This window comes from Colius striatus, chromosome 5 (assembly GCF_028858725.1).
Source record: "Colius striatus isolate bColStr4 chromosome 5, bColStr4.1.hap1, whole genome shotgun sequence".
Taxonomy (NCBI): Eukaryota; Metazoa; Chordata; class Aves; order Coliiformes; family Coliidae; genus Colius; species Colius striatus.
This window is the reverse complement of record NC_084763.1, coordinates 8,645,935-8,666,288: the sequence shown is the minus strand read 5'-3', so window position 1 is coordinate 8,666,288 and position 20,354 is coordinate 8,645,935. Positions and strand designations below refer to the sequence as shown.

The 20,354-nt window shown below is 50.7% G+C and overlaps 1 protein-coding gene across 1 annotated transcript in view; it reads left to right on the top strand.

Moving 5' to 3' along the window:
- EEPD1 (endonuclease/exonuclease/phosphatase family domain containing 1) overlaps positions 1-15,250 on the top strand; it is a 65,678-nt gene extending 50,428 nt beyond the window's left edge. The window contains exons 3-7 of the mRNA XM_061996911.1: positions 3,825-3,935; positions 6,324-6,458; positions 7,662-7,794; positions 14,576-14,770; positions 14,860-15,250. Of these exons, the coding sequence (XP_061852895.1) occupies positions 3,825-3,935; positions 6,324-6,458; positions 7,662-7,794; positions 14,576-14,770; positions 14,860-15,059 (774 nt within the window). The 3' untranslated portion in view covers positions 15,060-15,250. The remainder of the gene's footprint in view (positions 1-3,824; positions 3,936-6,323; positions 6,459-7,661; positions 7,795-14,575; positions 14,771-14,859) is intronic.
- The last annotated feature ends 5,104 nt before the right edge of the window (positions 15,251-20,354 follow it).

Below are 20,354 nucleotides of genomic sequence, written 5' to 3'. Positions count from 1 at the left end.
CCCTCCTTGCAGCCTCTGCTCTGACTCCATGTCTGAAGCAAGAGGTTCCTCCGCAGAGGAACCTCTGGCTAATAAGGATGTGTAATTTATTAAGCTCTAAGACATTGTTTTCTTGGATCACATTTAGTTTCCTCTTTTTGAGCAGAAGATGCTCACCTCAAGGGTGGACACTGACTCAGTGTGGTCCCCAGGGCTGTTATTACAGGAGTAACACTTGAGAAGCAAAGATGTTCAGTACAGAGTGGTGTTGTCATCAGGGAAAGGTGACCCTGCTGTGCATGTTATGGGACTGGTTGCACAAACAGCACCCCAAAAGAAAGCAAAGATTAACCAGGGCATCCTGGACAAGAGGTGGTGAGATGTGCTCCTCAGCCACTGCAGGATGCTCGCTGGCAGCTCTCCTAGTGTGCAGAGCTGCTACACTGGCAGAAATTCCACTTAATGAATGGATTAAGGGCTCTTGCTGGCAGTGCTTGGAGTGCCCTGGGGAGTCTGTAACTCCTCTCTGATCTCCAACATATATTCTTCTCCTTTCTCCCAAATTAGTCCAAGACCCATTGCCTTCCCCTCTCTGATCCCTCCTCAACTGTGCATTTCTCCAGCTTCTTCCAACTGCCTGCTGTTCTTTTCCAGTGTCAGCCATAGGCTCATTCCTGTGCCTGTCTCTGCTTCTGGAGAGGCTGACTCCAGACACCAACTCCTTATCAGGGTGGACAAAGAGCAATTACATCTCTGGGTCCTCCCTTCATGGCAAAAGGATGTTTTGATGATAAGCAAAGGACACAGGACTTGTCCTCATTCCCAGGGTGTTGGTGCCTTGCACACCAAATGGGCAGGTACCTGGCACAAGGAGTTTGACCTTTCAGGGGCATGGGCTGCTTTTTGCCTAGAGCATGCCTGGAGCCTGGTGCTGCATGTTACTGCTCCCTGGTAGCACTGCCTGTCCCCCAGAAAGCAGCACCCAGCTGCAGGAGAGACGCAGGGCCATCCTTGTCAAGAAGCCCTAGTGCTCTTGGCATTATGGTATGTGAGAGAGTTTTGACTCGCTGCTTGCAGGATTCAATAAAGCAGCTCATTGAATTTTAAGAAACTTGCAGCCTGAGAGGCTCGAGAGAAAATAAAGAAGTAGAACTTTTTTCCTTAGGAGGATTTGGGGGAAAAAGCCAAACTTGTTCTGATTGACTGAGAGTTTAAATTCACTCTTTCCTTCCCACTTGAAGAACTCCTCAAAGGGATTGGTGTGGTTCTAACTTAGTTTTGCAAAGGAGGAAAGGCATTTTTTTTTCCTTCCCAAGGTGGGCTAGAAGCTTGTCTGTATATTTTTTCTGTATGAGAGAAAGCATCATGTGGTTTGACGTTGGGTTTTGTGGGCAGAAAAACATGATTTGAGAAATGCCTTTCTCACACCAGAAAAAAACCACCAAAATCCATGGCCTAAGCTTCACAATCTGTGTGCCTGGAAGCCCTGGAAAACGAGCACATATTCAACTCAGCTGCTGCATGCCAAATTCTCCATTGCTGCAAGTGCACCCAGACCGAGCTGATGGCATTTTTCTGAACACGATGTGTAACGGTATTTGTCATCTCTTGGTTTGAGCAAGGTTAAATCAAGGCCTTAAAAAAAAAAAGTCTTCCATTTGGAGGACACAAAATATTGAAACTGGTTGACTGCAGATGTTCTTTTTAATAAAGTGATAGTTTCTGTAAGATTTATTCAGCCCTGTCATATGCTTTGTGCTGGCTGCACTTTCTAGGCAGCTGCAACCCAGAGATAAGTTAACTCTTGTGTGAGGTTACAGTCCAACTCCTAATTTCAACCATGCTGGGTTTTTTTTAGCTGGTTCAAGTTATTTAACTGTCACAAAACTCATTCACCAAATTCATACTGTTTAAAATCATCAGAAAGACACCAGGAACGAGTGACGGCTGCTGTTCTCTACAACTACCTGAAAGGAGGCTGTAGCAAGGTGGAGGTCAGTCTGTTCTCCCTAGTAACAAGCAATAGAACAGGAGGAAACAGCCAGAAGTTGTGCCAGGGGAGGTTCAGGCTGGATCTCAGGAGGACTTTCTTTCCTGAAAGGGTTGTCAGGCATTGGAACAGCTGCCCAGGGAGGTGCTGGAGTCACTGTCCCTGGAGGGGTTTCAGAGCCAGGTGGATGTTGTAGGAAATGGTCTAATGGTTTATAGGGCTGGGACAAAGGCTGGACTTGATGATCTTACAGGTCTCTTCCAGCTGAAATGGTTCTATGATTAGGGCAGTGCCTGGGCGGAGAGCTGAGAGCAGAGGTCAGTTCCCAGGCCATGCAGATACCCTGTGTTGCCTCCTGGTGCCATGAAGCAGCCCAGCCCCAGCACTGCTCTAAGGTGTAGAACGAGCAGGAACACTGTGTGTGAATGTGATGTCTTCCCTAAGAATCCCTGGCCAATCTCTGCATTGCACACAACACGTAAATGATGTGCTGAGCACTTTTGCTTTGGGTGTGCAGCCAAAATGACTCTCACTCTTCTGATGCCAAAAAAAAAAAGTGTTGCTGTTTTGCATGTATCTGAACAAGTCGTATGAGGAGCAGCTGAGGGAGCTGTGGTTATTTAGCACAGGGAAGAGAAGACTGAGGAGATATGATCACTCTCTTCAGCTACCTCAAAGGAAGTTGTAGTGAGGTGGGAGTCGGTCTCTTATCCCCATTAAGGAAAGATGGGACAAGTGGAAATGGCCTTAAGTTGCACCAGGGAAGGTTTAAATTGGAGATGAGGAAGAACATTTTCACAGAGAGGGTTGTTAGGCTGCCCAGGGAGGTGGTGGAGTCAACATCCCTGGAGATATTCAAAAGACACAAATGAGGTGCTGAGGGACATGGGTTAGTGGTGGCCTTGGCAGTGTGAGGTGAGGGGTTGGACTTGATCTTAAAGGCCTTTTCCAACCATTACGAATCTCTGAGAAGTCAATTCGTACAGCTTCAGCCTCCAGGGCAAGTTAGTGAAAGAGCAGGGTTTGATTTTTGGTTTTGAATCGAAAGGCAAAAGAAACACAAGAAAACCATCTCATCCTTTTGCTGATACCCACATAGGACACACTTGTATCCATGCAGTTTATCACTCTGGCTCTTTGAACTATGTGTGGCATGTTCCCCTGCAAAGAGTCACTGTTGACAAGAGGTTATTGATTACCTTGAAAATCCTTCTTCCTTAAGTTGCTGCTTGGTTTGGAGGGACCTCCTGGATACAAGATTTTGTCTGAGGATACTCTTTGACTGTGAAATCCTCTGCGTTTAAACACAGTTTCTCCAGTGACAAGTAGAACATCTGCAGGCACACAGCCAATCCCTTCATGCACAGAGACTCAGGCATGTGTCCCTGGTGTGATGTCAGAGGAGCCTTCACCCCAAAAGCCATTGAGCTTGGCCTCTACCCTTCCTCTTGTGTCGTGCCAGCAGCCTTGGCGCTGAAGTGGAGGCTGCAGGGCCTTCCTGCCATCGAGAAGCACAGAGAAAACCCTTTTCCAGTCAAACAAGTAGCTTTGGAGGGGGAAAAAAACCCACCCAAACGTTCTACTTGCAGCATTTGCACTGAGTTATTTTAATTTTTCATGTATCTGTGAATAACATCCAGCTGGGGGGGTGAGGCAGCCTGGGCTGGGGCCCAGACCACCTCCTTGGCGGCCTGCGGGGAGGCGGAGAGCACAGCCTGTGCTGTGCCGTGTCTCTCGCCGTGGCCTCGCTGCATGCTTCAGTTTGCAGGGTTGGGTTTTTTTTTTAAAAAGACTACAAAGCTGATCTCTTTTTTATTATTTTTTTGTAATTTCCTTCCCTTTCCTCTCTCCCCAGTTTTGTGTGGAGCTGAACCAGCCGACGCTGCCAAACATCCGCAAGTGGAAGGGCCCTAGAGGATGTTGGAAGGGTGTTGTTTCCGAAAAACCCTCAGGCCAGCTACACAAGGTACATTAATCCCCCAGGTCTGAACTTTGGCTTTGCACTTCTCTTTTTTTTTTTTTCCTTTTTCCCCTTCTAACCAAGGACATATTTTGAATGTTCAAGGCAAAACGTTTTGCAAATCCTTGTTGGCGAGGCTCACATCTCTTGCATTTTAAGCTGACTGTTGCTGTAGCTTTCAGTTCAACTGTGTGGCTCATTTTTTGGGAGAATTGTTTTCCTTAGCCTGTGTCAGACTTGTAAGGAGGAAGGTATGTGTTCTCCTCCTCCTCTCTTCTGCCCTCGTGAGACTGCAGCTGGAATATTGTGTCCAGCTCTGGGCCCCTCAGTTCAAGAAGGAAACTGCTGGAGAGAGCTCAGGACAGGGCCACAAAGATGATGGAGTGGAGTATCTCCCATCTGATGAAAGGCTGAGGGAGCTGGGGCTCTTTAGCTTAGAGACTGAGGGGTGACCTCATTAATGTTTACAAATACATAAAGGATGAATGTCAGGAGGATGGAGCCAGGCTGTTCTCAGTGATGGCCAATGATAGGACAAGGGGCGACGGGTACACGCTGGAACAGAAGAGGTTCCAAAGAAACACAGGAAAAACTTCTTCACTGTTCAAGTGAGGGAGCACTGGAAGGGGCTGCCCGGATGGGTTGTTGAGTCTCCTTCTCTGGAGACATTCAAACCCACCTGGATGAGTTCCTGTGTGACCTACTCTAGGTGGTCCTGCTCTGGCAGGGGAGTTGGACTGGATGATCTTTAGAGGTCCCTTCCAGCCCTTAACATTCTGTGATTGGTGGCATGGTGGATAAAAACAGTAGAGAAATGCAGAAGAAAGGGTACACAGTAGGACAGAGTCCTTGGATTTGTCCCTGTCAGGCTGCAGTATTTCTGAATTTGTTTTGTGCCAGTCAGCTGAGCTTGTTCCCTAGTGCAGCACCGTCTGGCATTTGGAAGGGCTCCCTGTTTTCCTCATTTTCTAGTGAAGACCCTGCAGAGGGGCTCTGCAGCCTGCCATCCTCATCTAGAAGAGCAGCTTATCTCACCTCTAACCCACAGTGCTCTGCACAGGTGCTTAAATGCTGTGCCCTCTGTCTGGAATCTGCACCGTGCTGCACTGTGCTTTTCCCTGCAGCATCTTCTGCCATGGGGATAGTTATATGTACTGCACTGAGCTACTTTGCTTATAGCTGCACCTGCTACCCGTGACAGTATCCAAGGTAGTGCAACATTGGGCCAGACACCACTAATGGTGCCCCAAAGCAATCTCTCCCAAGGAAAAACTCTCTTCTTTTTCTTTTAAGGGCACTTATAAGTTTTACAGTAAGGTCCTCCTTGGGCTTGAGCTTGGTGATGCTGGATGGGGTCGTCCTCATGCTGCAGTTGTTATTGGATGTTGTTGTGGGGTAGAAAGAGGAACTAAAACCTGACATGTAGTGAGTGGTTCCACTTGATCAGATTATACAGGAATGTGTCCAGGTTTGGAAACCTCCAGAGAAGGAGCAGCCTGTGCCAGGGCTCCCTCACCTGAACACCAAAGAGGTTTCTCCTCATGTTCCCATGGAACTTCTTGGGTTCCAGCTTCTGCCTGTTACCTTTTGTCCTGTCCCTGGGCACCACAGAAAACAAACTGGCCCCATCCTCTCGACACTCACCCTTTAGGTATTCATAAGCATTCATAAGGTCCTCCCTCAGCCTTCTCTGGGCTGAACAGACCCGGGTCTAACAGCCTTTCCTCGTCAGAGATACGTTCCAGTCCCCTCATCAACTTGGTGACCCTCCACTGGACTCTCTCCAGTAGTTCCTTGTCTCTTTTGAACTCAGAACCCCAGAACTGGCCACAGGACTCCAGATGAGGCCTCACCAGGACAGGGTAGAGGGGGGGAGCAGGGCCTCCCTCGACCTGCTGCCCACACTCTTCTTGATGCAGTCTTATGTTCCAAAGTAATTTAAAACCCCCACGCAGGATGATAGCACCAGAGCTGAAAGGAGCAGAGAGTATGAACTATTTGAGCTGGAAAAGAGAGAAGATGAGAGAGAGCTGAGAGGTCTAGACCAGATTTCATGCCAAGAGACTCGAGGAGCTGGATCTTTTTAGGTTGCCAGCGACAGAAATGTGTGAGCTGGTGCCTGGCGTGCGGAGCAGGAACAGCTGTGTTCAGCATCACCACTGCAAGCCTCACAGTCACCCAGTGAGATGATGAGGCACTGAGCTCAGGGTTGGACAGACAACTCTTGGTTTCCTCTGAGTGATGTACACCACTGCCAAGAGAAACAATGGCACTGAAAGTCACGAGTGAAGATTTCATCGGGGGGGTTGGATTGAGGCAGAATGATTGGTTTTTAGCTTCTTACCACTAGCTGTTCACTCTTTTTTTGTTGTTTGGGTTTTTTGTTGATTCCAGGGAGTTGAATATTCTGGCTTCCTCTGGGATTCAACAGCTGGCATCGAACTGAAAGATGCTTCATCTCAGGAGAGTGCCCAGACGAATGGCAACGGGAAGCACTCGTACCCTCACCCCTACCTTGCACATTTCAAGGTAAGTGCTCTTGAGCCTTTATTACAGAATTGGGATAAGAAGCTGGAAGGACATACACTCTTCTACCACATAATAATTTGCACTAGGCTCTAACCCATCTCATCACTTCAGCACTGTCTCATGGTTGAGGCCATGAGGCTTGTCCATATGGGGGCTTTAAGGGTCTGGCAGATGGCCAGTCAGTCTTTTCCCTTGCTCCTGGGGGTGCAAGCCTTGCTACAAGGGAGCATTTGGGCATGTGAGGGTCAGCGGATCTTCGGTAGCATCCACGGCCGCTGAGAGAGTGCCAGAAGTCACTAGTCTCCTTGTTCTGCTTTTACCAAGTGGACACAGCAAGGATGAGGGACATATCCAGCAGCAGCCAGCTGCAGGCCTGTGACTCTTTTCAGTGCCATGAACTGTGTGTGGAGAGGGGCAAGTGTAGGCAGAATGGAGAGCTGTATATCTCTAGAAGGCTCCTGAGAGACTCGGGCTGATCCCTCACATGTCACTGGCACACTGCAGAATTTCCATTATAAAGCTTTTTCACCTGGCTGAACCCCTCTAAAAGAGCATGATGCATTCTGGAAACTCTTGTCATACAGCAGCCCCCTTCTCTGCACAGGCTGTGATGCAGAGATGCAGTTTGGGGCACTTGGCACCTCTGGTGACGCTTAAGAGAGAAACATTCATGAAATGATTATATTAAAAACCATTGAGAACTAATAAACAATGTGAGCAGGGCACTATTAGGAGTAGGTATTGCTCATGCCACATGACAAAGGGAGTCCCAGAAGGTAAGCAGAAGATGGCAGGGAGCCAACAGCCCCTTTCAAGGTACATTAAGTTTCTTAATTTCAGCGACAGGCCACCACTAATCCCAGGAGAGTCGTAATTAGCCCGTGTAATGGCCATGACATTATTTGCAGCTCATTAACAACTGGTTTTGCATAAACTGATTTTCATAAGCAGACAGCTTCTTTCTGCAACAGTGGTGGTGTCCCCAGAACTGCAAGGGTGTCATGTTCTTGCAAACAGAGCTGCGAAACACCTTCCCCTCCTTCCTCCCAAAGCCGAGTACAGCTGAGACGCACCACGCACAGAGCCAAGCGAGTTCCGCTCGCTACCAGATCCCTGGCAGCAGGGCACGTGGTTCTGCTTTGGGACTCCTCATGCCCTGTCTGTAATGGCACTGATTCTGCCCCCTCCTCCTCTCTGCCACAGGTTGGGATGAATGACCTCACACTGGTTAACCTCCACCTGGCCTTGTCGCCTTCACCGGGGGACAGTGCCAGCAAGAACCACGACAGCCACAAACTGGCGGCCTTCGCTCACACTTTGCAGGAGACTCTGAAAGGTAGGGCACATGGGCTGCTGCCAGCTGGACAGCTTTATCTGATCCAAAGGAATTGCAAAAGAACCAGAGTGTGATCCATCTCAGTGTGAGTCTCACAGATCTCATTGGCCTGGCAGCTGCTGTTACCGCTGTTTGTGTTTGCATCAGGCGTGGCAAATGTGCTTTGCCCCTTCCTCATTGTCTTTCCTAAATAACATAGACAGCGTGGAGGATGCTGCTGGCTTTGACACCATTCCTTTCAAAGGAAGCTCCTCCTGATTTTATGCCAGTGTGAAGTGCAAGTTCAGCCAAAGAAACCAAGAAGACGAGACACCCAGGCTAATGCCTTATTTTAAGTCCTTTGTAGAAGCAACATCTACTTGGTATGAGAACAAAGCTTAATGATAGGATCATAGAATGGTAGGGGTTGGAAGGGACCTTTAGAGATCATCCAGTCCAACCCTCCTGCAGAAGCAGGGTCACCTAGATCAGGTCACACAGGAACATGTCCAGGTGGGTCTTGAAGATCTCCAAGGAAGAAGCCTCCACACCCTCCCTGTGCAGCCTGTGCCAGGGCTCCCTCACCTCAACAGGGAAAGAGTTTTTCCTTATGTTTCAATGGAACTTTTTGTGTTCCAGCTTCATCCCATTACCCCTTGTCCTTCTGCAAAGTGAGTCCATCTCATGAGGTACGTGAAGAAAACTCCGCTAGTGAATGGAAACATGAGAAACTAACAACTCTCAAAACTTCTCCTACATGGAGGTTGGCAAATATGGTGCTTTCTTCTGTAGGGAAAGGGCAGCACTGAGCACCTGTGAGGTCAGCTTCTCACAGATGGTATCTTTTTGTATTCTAGTTTTATCCCATTACCCCCTGTCCTTTTGCTAGATGCCATTGAAAAAACTGCTGCCCCAACCTCCTGACACCCACCATTGAGATATTTGTAACTATTAATGAGCTCCCCCCACAGTCTCCTCCAGACTAAACAGCCCCAGTTCCCAATGGCTTTTTTCTTTCCATTTTTAATGGGGTTTGTTTTCTCCCAAAGCAATAGATTCCATGTATTTACTTTTTTGGACAGCTGGAAGCGTGTTGGGAAAGCCGGTGCGAATCAGGAGATGGGCTGCCAAGCAGAAAAGAGCCCAAATCCTGCTTTGCTACCTGGGTGTCGCAGGAAGGATAATTTCATTGCTTTCAGATAAATTGCTCTGCTTTTACACCAGCATGAAGGACACTAGACTTTAGACCTGAGCTTGTGCAACGTTAACAGCCAGCTCCTTGCGTTGAAGCTGGCAAATTCAGTTCGGTTTTCCGGGAAGCACAACAGCACGTTTCACATTCTAAGTGTTGCAGATCTCCTTAGACAAACAGAGAAATGGAGCCCTTTGGTTACTGCTTAACAAAGATGCAAAAGGGTTACAAGGTTGTTGACCAAGTTTAGCAAGGTTGGTCACTTGGGAGCATTAATATCCCTCTTGTGTAACACAAGAGGTATTTGCAGGCTTTATGCGTGTCCTGTTGTGTTTCTGTTGGAGCTGCAAGGAGCAGCCAGAGCTATTTTTAAGTGCTACTGGTTTAAGTATTTATCCACCTACCTTGAAATTGGAAAGGAGGAAAGTAAACAAAAGGTTCCTTTGTTTTAATCCCCAGAGGCCGAACTGAGAGGCAGAGAAACGTGCAGCTCTTCGTTTCCGCTGCGTCTAAACGGAGACTCTCAGCGTTAGGGCTTCTCTTTATGACACGTTTGTGTTTTCATAGGGGAGGCAGCTGTTACTGGAGCATACTTCTTCTTGGCTTAGCCTTTCACAAAAGAAAATACTCCCATTCCTCCAAACTTGTGGGATGCAGCTCTTGCTTCCTAAACAAACGGTAGTGCACATGCGTTCCTTTGAAGTACTGGATTACGCTGCCAGAATGAATGTTGTGCTTAAAGTCACTGCCATCCTTCAATCTCCTCCAATCTCATCCATAAAAGATGAGTAACAGGAGCTGGTTGGACTGTGGGTACTGCAGTAAATTTGAGTTTCTGCTCCCTTTTGGCCAGCAGACACCTACTCTGTCATCCTTCATTTGTATATAGAGGCACATGAGCATCTGAGATTTGGTCACTCTTCACAGCCTCCTGTACTGCAGAGCACTAGTGTCTCCCTGTTTCTCCCATCACACCAGTGGGCCCTGGTTTCTTTTTTGCCCCTCTTTCCCTTCAGCAGCACTGGAGAGACTTGGTGGCTGCTGGCCACTCGTAGCTAACTCTTTGCAGTAGCCGTTTTGCCTTCTCTCAAGAGCTCCACCAGTTTATCTTGAGTGTGGTGACTGTGGGCAGCACACACGTGCTGTTCTAGATGTGCTGGTGGTGCTTGGACCTGGGGACCAGGCTGTTGGCTTAATCTTCTCCTCCCACCCAGCTTGGACATACCCCATGGGTTACCCATGCATTGGGCTTGGAAGACCTCTGAGAGCAGGTAGGAAGCTTCTTAGCGGCTGATGTACCATCACATCTTTGTCATCATCTGCTTCTCACTCTCTCCAGGAAGGATTTAGGGGTTTAAAGGTCTGTTGAAGTGACTCACTGTGGGCATGGGCAAGTCAGGGCAGGTGTCCTGCAGGTGTCTCTTTGGACTGCTACAGAGCACAGGAGGGTTTCCCAGTTCCTGCAGGAAGGCAGATGTCAGCACTGCAGACTTCTGCAGGCACTGAGAGTCCCTCAGCAGGCTGCATTGGCACAGGGCTGAGTTAGGCAGAGCTTTGCTTTGCTGGCCCAGAGCCACACACAGGCACTGCTGAAAGTCCCTGCAGGGTGTTTGCAGACAGACTGGCCTTTCTCCTCACCCAAGGAGCAGGGTTGTTGTGGGCCTCAGTGCCACGGTGTGGGAGCAGCCCTGAGGGGCAGTGGGAGACGTGGCTTTGTGCCAAGGGCTGTCTGCCATCACGTCCCACCAGGCAGAGCCTCTGGGTCCCCCTGGGACAGCAGAGTCTGTGGGAGGGACCTCTGCAGCAAAGGCTGGGTTGGTGAGGGAGCACTTCCTAATGTAACCTGCTGGAGGAGGATGAAGAAGAGGACTGGATTGCATCAGCTGAGGATCACAGAATCACAGAACCTTAAGGGCTGGAAGGGACCTTGACAGATCATCCAGTCCAACTCCCCTGCCAGAGCAGGGCCACCTAGAGCAGGTCACATGGGAACTCATCCAGGGGATGCCCAGTCCTGAGGAAGAGGAGGAGGAACAAGTCCTGCCAGCCTCAAACTCATCTTTCCTCCAAAAGAGGAAAATCACAGCACAGCACCAGTAGCATTGTCTAAATTTTCCTTCCTCCCCTCCTCCCCAATCTGATTGTAGCTGTAACACCGTGACTGCAGGTTTTGCTGTTGACATCTCTCATTATGGGCAGGGGCATCAATTCTTCTGGAACCGTTGCTGAGTTTGTCCAAGAGCCCTTGGGGCTGATCCGTGAGAGCTCTGAGAGCTGCAGCTCATGCTCCCTGCCTCAGCTGAGGGGCTCAGGGGTGCAGATCCAGGCAGGTTTGCCCCTTTCCTTCCTGCTGCTGTGGGGATCTGGGGAGGCAGACAGGGCTGAGGGCAAGCCAGGACCAGGGGAGATGGAGTTGGTGGGTATCTCAGCAATTGATGTTGCCCTGCTTTTCCTGCTTAGCACAGGGCTGCCCTGTCATGGGGAGCCCCAGTAGCACCTGTCAGAGGGGACCAGAAGCAGTCCTTTCCCTCTCTGATGGCAAGTTGGATTTCAGCTTCTTTGACATGGCCCAGCCTGTTCTGTCTGACAACTTACTCTGCATGCAAAAGTTGAACTGGATGAAGAACAGAGCAGTTCTCTCCCTGGATGTGCCACAGGCTGGCTCCTCACCTCCTGCCTAGCACATGTCCAGGTGCTGGGTCATTCAGCCTCTGCTCTTTCTAAAGTGTCCAGAACAGAGCAGTCAGTTCAGATTTTCACTCATAAGTATGTTCTTTCATAGTTTTTTTTCATGTAAGAGCATTAGGCTTGAGGGTTTGCTAAACAGAATGGAACATACCTTGTGTGGGATCAAGATACTGCTGTCAGGGTCCCTGCCTCTCTGTCATCTTTTAACACCAGCCCCCAAGGATGTGCTCCAGAGGTTTCTGTAATGGCCTTTCCCCACTTCTCTGGCTGAGCTGAAAGCATGGAAGGGGCTGAGTGCTACCTGGGCCATGAAGCAAGCATTAGCCCCTGAAGGACTGAGACTGTGCAGTGGCATCTCAGGCTCCCTGATCCTGCCAAGTGAGAGATCTTGGGTGTTTGCAACAAGGTGCATGCAGAGCTGCAAACTCTGCTGCCTCCCAGCAGGCACTGTCATCCCATTAGGCAAGCAGTGGGTTTTCTTTCGGGTTCTGATGCAGCTTGAAATAGCTCAGGTTCTGATTTGGAGTTGTGTTTTGCTTTTAAAGGTGGGAAGGCCACAGTCACAAACATTTTATAGACAAACAACCCTCCAATGTGATTCAACTTCCAATGTGATTTGCGGCTTGCAAAGGGCACAGACACCACAAACAGCTCCACTGTCTTTTCATCGCCCCTCTGCATCTCAGCATGCAGCGTGCTTTGAAGGGGTTTGTAAGTCGTACGCTGGCAGGGTCCCTGTTGATTCGTTGTTGAGCCTGCGCCCCCTCTCCTGGCTGCCTCCGGCACAGCAGCGGCACAGCCCGAGGAGGCTGATCCTCTGAAGGGAGAGCCCCGGCTGCTCCCACGCTTCGGGCCCGGGGAGGGAAAAGCCTTCTGAGAGACAAAGGCTCGCTCAGCTCTCTGAGGTCGGCTTGGGCATAATTTTTGGCGATGCATTCAGAATCACAGAGTCACAGAACGGTAGGGGTTGGAAGGGACCTCTAAAGATCATCCAGTCACTCAGTAGTTCCTTCTCTGCAGCCTCTGTCACCAGGCGCCTTCCGTGTTCAGCAGAGGGTTCATGTTCTCCCTAATCTTCCTTGTGCTGATGATGTATTTGTAAAAGCCCTTCTTGTTTTCCTTTACTCCCTTTGCCAGGTTTAACTCCAAAAGAGCTTTGGCCTTCCTAGTTTTGTCCCTGCATACTCTGGTGATGTTCCCATACCTTCCCAAGCAACCAGGCCCTTTTTCCACCTTGCACAGATTTCTCTCTTCTCCTTGAGTAGTTCCAGTAGTTCTTTTTTCAGCCATGCAGGCCTTTTGCCTCCTTTTCCTGATTTTATACTTGTGAGGACACACAGATCTTGGTGCTTGAAGATGAACCAGCTCTCTTGGGCACTTCTACCATCTAGGATCCTATCCCATGAGAACCCTCCAAGCAGATCTTTGAAGAGGCCAAAGTCAGCTCACCTGAAGTCCGGGGTCACAATCCTGCTCGGTGTCCTGCTCCTTCTTGAACTCCACTATCTCATGGTTACTGCAGCCAAGGTTGCCTCCAGCCTTCACATCCCCAAACAGACTTTTATTTGTCAGCACAAGGTCCAGCAGCACACTTCTTGTTGTTTGCACCAAGGGAGGTTTAGATTGGACATTAGGAAGAGCTTTTTCCCTGGGAGGGTTATTAATCATTGGAATGGGCTGCCCAGGGAGGTGGTGGAGTCACCACCCCTGCAGATATTCAAAGGACACACAGATGAGGTGCTGAGGGACATGGGTTAGTTTAGTGCTGGGCCTGGCTCTGTGAGGTGAGGGGTTGGACTTGATGGTCTTAAAGGTCTTTTCCAACTGTAAGGGGTCTGTGACTACAATCCAGGGCACAGCAGGGATGTCTCCATCAGCAGCTGGGGAGCAGGGAGAGCACATACTGTGGACACAAGATTAGGGTCCAGAGTTTCTTTTTCTCACTTCATTAGGGTTGGGAATAAAACAGAACCGAGCTCATTTTCTATTCACACAAAGACAGGATGTTTCTGACGAGCATTTTTGAGTTATCCCCTTTGCGTCTCTGCAAATCCAGCCCCAGCCAGAACACAAGACATCCCCAGTTGAGCAGTGTTGCCTCACTCAGCCAGGCAGAGGAGAGCTGCTGTGGACAGGGAGTGGCTGTGTTCTGGTGAGCTCATCCTCTGCCATTGGGCTTGCAGGCTGCTCCTTGGGATTTCTTAAGTGCTGAGGGGTAGAACTAGCACTGCACTTTTGGGACTTGGGTATACAGCTGAGTGTATGAGGTTGTGTCTTCCTGGGAGCCTCACAAGAGGATCCTCAACTCTTAAAGCAAATCCACAAAGAAACAGTGTCAGGCAGGGTTGATGCCAGGATGTGTTTAGTGCAGAAAAAGGAGAGGGGGAAATAACCTTACAAAGACTTCCCAAAACCTCAGAGACCAGAGCTGCTTGTCTTTGGGTTTGTTGCCTTTGGTGACTCACAAGTCAGGGGTGCCAGCACGAGTGAGGTGAGGTTTAACAGCAGGAAATGTCTGCAGGCTGGTTTGTGTTAGACTCACAGAATCATTTCACTTGGAAAAGACCTTTAAGCTCATGGAGTCCCAGCCCTCCCCTCACTCTGCTGAGCCCACCACTAACCCATGGCCCTCAGCACCTCAGCTACACAGCTTTGGGCTCCCTCCAGGGATGGAGGCTCCCCCACCTCCCTGGGCAGCCTGGCACAGGGGCTCACAACCCTCTCAGGGAAAAAGTGCTTCCTGTTACCAGGAAGATAACGGCTGTGAGTAAAGAGCCATGGAAAAAAGGCTTTGAACAGCATTGCTTTCAGGAGTCAATCCAGCATTTGTATTTTCCTCCTCCCATTTATCCTCCCTGCTCCTGGCACCGAAGGGGCAGACATCCATCTCTCCCATTCATTTCTGCTTCTCTTGTTTCCTAGGAGAAAGAGACGTGATCATCCTGGGAGACTTCAACCAGGCCCCGGACAGCAGCGACCACGACATCCTGAGGAAGGAGAAGTTCCATCACCTGGTCCCTTCCGGCACCTTCACCAACATCAGCACCAAGAACCCCCAAGGCTCCAAGTCGCTGGACAACATCTGGATCAGTCGGAGCTTGAAGAAGGTTTTCACAGGTAGAGAAGCGTTGTTGGTGAGGCCACGTCCCCTCAGCCGCGGGCAGAGTGGGGCTGACCTCGTCCCCGCTCCTTCTCTTTCCACGCAGGCCACTGGGCTGTGGTGCGCGAGGGTCTCACCAACCCCTGGATCCCCGACAACTGGTCGTGGGGCGGGGTGGCTTCGGACCACTGCCCCGTGCTCGCCGAGTTTTACCTGGAGAAGGACTGGAGCAGGAAGGAGGCGCCGCGGAACGGCAACGGGGTGATGGTGGAACGCAGCGACTCCCACGCCAGGAACGAGCGGTGACGGGAGCCGCGGCCGCCGCTCCCAGGCCTCTGCCTGCTGCGCTCCCCGCGCCTGCGGAGTGGCAGCGCTGCCTTCTGCTGGCCCTCTGCCCCTCCTGGACGCTCCTGCGGTGCCTGACGGAGGCAGGGGAGACATCTGGGGACGGGATGGACGTTTCCAGGGCTGGAGATTGGGAGGGAATTGTACAGAAAATAAAGCCCACTTTTAATACTGTGCAGGATCTTGGCTGAAACGCGGCTCTGCTGCGAGCCTGGCGGGGAAGGGATGGCTGTTTATAGAGAGTCATGGAGTCCCAGAATGGTGGGGTTGGAAGGGACCCTTTAGAGATCACCTGGTCCAACTCCCTGCTAAAGCAGGTCCCACCTAGCTCAGGTCACATAGGAACGCATCCAGGCAGGTTTGGAAACCTCCAGAGAAGGAGCCTCCACACCCTCCCTGGGCAGCCTGTGCCAGGGCTCCCTCATCTCAACACCAAAGAAGTTTCTCCTCATGTTCAAGTGGAACTCTTTGTGTTCCAGCTTATGTCCATTAACCCCGGTTCTGTCACTGGGCACCATCGAAAAAAGGGTGGCCCCATCCTCCTGACACCCACCCTGTAGCCATTTGTAAGTGTTGATGAAGTCATTTTCCTTTGTTTCCTTGTAAACCGATGGAGTAGGTGAGGCCCCAAAAAGAGAGACACCGTGGAAGTCCTTGGCAAGTCACAAATGCTGTTGAGCCCTTGCAGCAGCCGCCGAAAATGGTCCCTGCGTGGCCTCAAGCGGGGCCTGAGTGTTGTTTCCTGGAGAGGCCCTGTCCCTCCACAGCCCCCTGGTGATGTGGGTGCTTCTCGTCCTTCCCTTCCTCTCTCCTCATGCCCCTGCCAGGGTGCATTTTGCCCCAGAAGGCCTCCCTGGTGCTTGGCTTTGGCTCTCTGTTTGGCGTGCAGCATTCAGCACCGGGCTGCACACAAGCCTTCAGGAGCTGGAAACTTGTCCCTTGCAGAACTTGGTCCACTTCTCCAGTGCCCTTTAGCTTTCCTTCCTGATGGGCATCTCATAGAAGAAGCCCTTGTTCCTCTGTCCCTGACACTGCTGAGTGGAAGGGAAAGCTCTCTGGCATGATTCATTGGGCTGTGGAGGGAAAAACTGCCCCTGACAGCAGCACCATGCCAAAGGAGATGTTGGACCTGAGGGGTTTAGAGCAAAACGGTGCCATGTTCTTGTAGCCTTTATCTTGGTGAAATACTGTCTCATTTCAGGCAGCAGCAACTGAGTTCCCATGCAAGCACACAGCTGAACATTTCAAACAGCTCTGCTGACTCCACACAAAACTAAACCTGGAGGAAGGTGGAACGGTCTGGGTGTGACTCTCAGACCAGGGGAGGTGGCGCTGATACTCCAAGGGGTTAGTGAATGACTGAGAGTGCAGAGCATCAGACCAAACACGTGCCTTCCTTTGCTCCGTGCTCCCTGTTGAGGAGGGGAGGTGCAGCCCTCCTCCCTGGCCACTAAAGAAGATCAGCTCCAGCTTTTGTTCTGGAATCTTTGCTGCTGCTTTGGCCTTAATTTTCCACTTAAATTTCCCCAGTTTGGCTTAAACAGATCCCCAAGCCACTGTGCCTGGACTGCTGCAAAGTACAGGTGAGGATGCCTTAGACTCAAATATCACATGAGGTGAGCAGCAGTAAAATGCCCTAGAACACTCTCCCCCTCTTATACCAAGTAGTGTTTGGTGGTGTTGCCCTGACATAAATAGGCTGAAATGATTTTATAGCTGTAAATATAAGACTTGAAGGGGCCAGATCCCATTTAATCTGCTGCAGGTGTAAAGGAATGCAGAGACAGCAAAGCCTGGAGAAGCACCTGTGCAGGGAGAGGTCTGCAGGGAGCAGCCCCCTGCTTTGGGTGATGATGAGTTGCCTGTTAGGGTGGGCTGCTTTCCTGACCCCTGTGTGAGTGTAGAGAAGGTTAATGAGGCTGATGATTTGATGAAGAGAAAGAGGCTGTGGAGTAAGGTTTGTCCTGCAGGGTTGGAGGGAGGAGGAGGGCAGTACCTGCTGGTGGAGCTCGCCTGGCCTGAAGCATCAGTCTGAGGTAAGTGCCTGGTTGCTGCCTGCTGGGAAGCAGCAGGGCCTGACCTTCTTGGGGGTTTCACTGGGTTTAAAAAGCTGCTTTTGCTTGTTGTGTGTGACGTCCTTGGAGTGTGGTGGGGTGCTTGTGAGCCTGATGGGTTCTGGAGTTCCCCAGAGTATTGGCTGGGTTATGATGGACCAGAAGCTGCAGCAGTGTCTGGCTTCCTCCTTCCACTGCAGGAGCAAACCCCAGCAGCAGTTCCATTTCAGGATGCTGATACATCTTGATGCAGCAGCCCTAGGTACAGATGTCTCTTGATAGAAGGCCCAGCAGCCTTCTGTAGCTGCATGGCCCCAGCAGCACCAAGGGAGGTGCCACAGAAACAGCCCTTCTTGCAAAGCCCCTGGCACAAGGCTCTGCACCAGGCACAGTCTGGGCTCCCCTCAGGGGCACAAGGTTTGTGAGGCTGGCTCCTGTTTCCTATGTCCTGTCACCAATGGACTGATTTGGTCCAGGTTTATGCTTCCTGAAGTGTAGTCCTTCCTGAAAGGTGATTCAGCTCACCTGTGCACAGCAGCAAAGGCTGGTGGAGATCTTCAGAAAGACATCAAGATGCTGGAGCTTGTCTAGAGTTGGGCAACGAAGCTGGGGAAGGGTCTGGAGCACAAATCTGGTGAGGAGTGCCGAGGGAGATGGGGGTGTTTAGAGAAGAGGAGGCTGAGGGGAGACATGAACACTCTCTGCAACTATCTGACAGGAGGCTGTAGTGAGGTGGGGGTTGGTCTCTTCTCCCAAGTAACGAGTGATAGGATGGAAGGGAATGGGCTCCAGTTGTGCCAGGGGAGGTTTAGATTGGAGCTGGGGAAGAATGTTTTCCCTGAGAGTTGTCAGCCCCTGTCCCAGGCTGCCCAGGGAGCTGGGGCAGTCCCCATCCTGGAGCTATTGTAAAGCTGTGGAGCTGAGGGATGTGGGTTAGTGGTGGCCTTGGCAGCGTGAGGTGAGTAGTTGGAGTGGATCTTATAAAGGTCTTTTCCAACTGAAATGAAAGTCTAACACAGACTTTCAGTTGTGTAAAGTCCATAGTTGTTCAACAAAGCCAAAAGACCTTTTCCTCTCTGTATATTAAAGACACCCAATCTCATTTTAAGCTGCATACTGGAAAGAGCTCAAAGAACTTCTTCATGTGGCACTAATATATTATTAGGTCACTTCAAAATGAACCATTCCTTAGAACAGCCCCCAGCTGTTCTAGCTGTTTCCTTGGGCTTTCTCTTACCTTAGACAAAACCTCTCTGTACTTCCATCCTGACTCATCTGTTGTCTGGCTCTCATCCTGGTTTCCAGCATAGATGGTTTCCTGCCCTCCTCCCCAGGCAGAGGGGAGCATCAGAGACCCCTGGTGCTCCTGGCACCGCTCGCAGGGCCTGGCACTCAAGTGCTGGAGAAGGGATTCGGAGCTGCAGGAGTCCTACACGGGGAAAAACTTCTTTGGTGTTGAGGTGAGGGAGCTCTGGCACAGGCTGCCCAGGGAGGGTGTGGAGGCTCCTTCTCTGGAGGTTTTCAAGACCTGCCTGGACACGTTCCTGTGTGACCTGATGGAGGGGAACCTGCTTTAGCAGGAGGTTGGACTTGAGGTCCCTTCCATCACTGCTGGTCACACTGTTTCTGGTACAAGCCAGGATGGCATTCTTGGCCACCTGGGCACCCTGGTGGCAGTCATTGTCCCTCTGTATTTGGTACTGGTGAGGCCACACCTCAAGTGCTGTGTCCAGTTCTGGGCCCCTCACTACAAGGGGGACATTGAGGTGCTGGAGTGTGTCCAGAGACAGGCAACGAAGGGTCTGGAGCACAAGTCTGATGGGGAGTAGCTGAGGGAGCTGAGGGTGTTTAGCCTGGAGGAGACCGAGAGGAGACATGAGCACTCTCTGCAACTACCTGACAGGAGGTTCTAGTGAGGTGGGGGTCATTTTCTTCTCCCTAGTAATGAATGATAGGACAGGAGGAAATGGGCTCAAGTTGCACCAGGGGAGGTTTAGGTTGGAGATGAGGAAGAACTTTTTCACTGAGAGGGTTGTTAAGCATTGGAATGGGCTGCCCAGGGAGGTGGTAGAGTCCCCATCCCTGGAGATAGTCAAAAGACACAGATGAGGTGCTAAGGGACATGGGCTAGTGGTGGCCTTGGCAGTGTGAGGTGAGGGGTTGGACTTGATATTAAAGGCCTTTTCCAGCTGTTACAATTCTATGACCTCAGTCCCCCACCTCTGTCCATCTGTCATTCGTCTTTATTTGTAAAAGTCATATAAAATGGCTTTTGAAATGAGTTTGCTGAAAGGAGCAGACTTTCCCAGCATTGACTGAGTTTCTGTAGAGGAACAATGCAGGAGTGGTGAGACATGGAGACACAGCAAAGCGGCTGAGGCAGCTGCTGGGGAAGGTCAGGGCCACGTCCCCAGCACCAAGGAACCGTGTGGTGATGTGAGCTCCACTTGGTACCAGCCTCTTCACAGTGGGGGCACAAAGGAATTGGGAGAATTTACAAAAGCTCCACTTCACAACTGGAAACACCCTGACAAGGGAGGAAGGACAAATCTGGTACCAAAACCAGAAGGTGACAGCTCCCTCTCTCTCTACAGCATCAACAGTGGCTGCTGCCAACTTCAGCCTCGCACAGGGCAAACCTGCTGCTACACTAACGAAGGACAGCTCAGTGGCACCTGGTGCTTTGAGGAAAACAGTCTGCAGGTCTCCCAGGAAAGCAAAAGGGCCTGGGATCTCAGGCCACAGTGTAGTGACAGAGCCAAGCTGGCTGTGGGAGGAAGGGCTGGAGCCGTGCTGGTGTGTGGCAAAGCCACCCGTCACAGACACGTTATGTACACACAGCAGTCTAAGGTATTAGAGCCGGGGGAGAAGGAGGAGGATTTGACTTGCTAAAAGTCACTGAAGGAAGGCAGCGAGCCCTTCGGTAAGGAAAAGCCAATCAGTTCAAAACTGTCCCTCTCCTAGAGGACTTGCCCTGGGTCTGCAAAGTGAGACGGGTTCTTCCAACGGAGTGGCTCAAAGTCTCTGCTTGATTTGCTCCAGCTCTTTGGCTCGACCTCAGCTGTGTGTGGCTTCCTGGCTGCTTCAGGCCAAGGAGCCACAGCCTGGAGCACGTGAGTGTGTGACCCGGGCAGGTAAAGTCACCAGTGAGCAAACTACACCAAAGGGGAAAAGAGGGCTTTTATTTCAGCACACAGAGGCT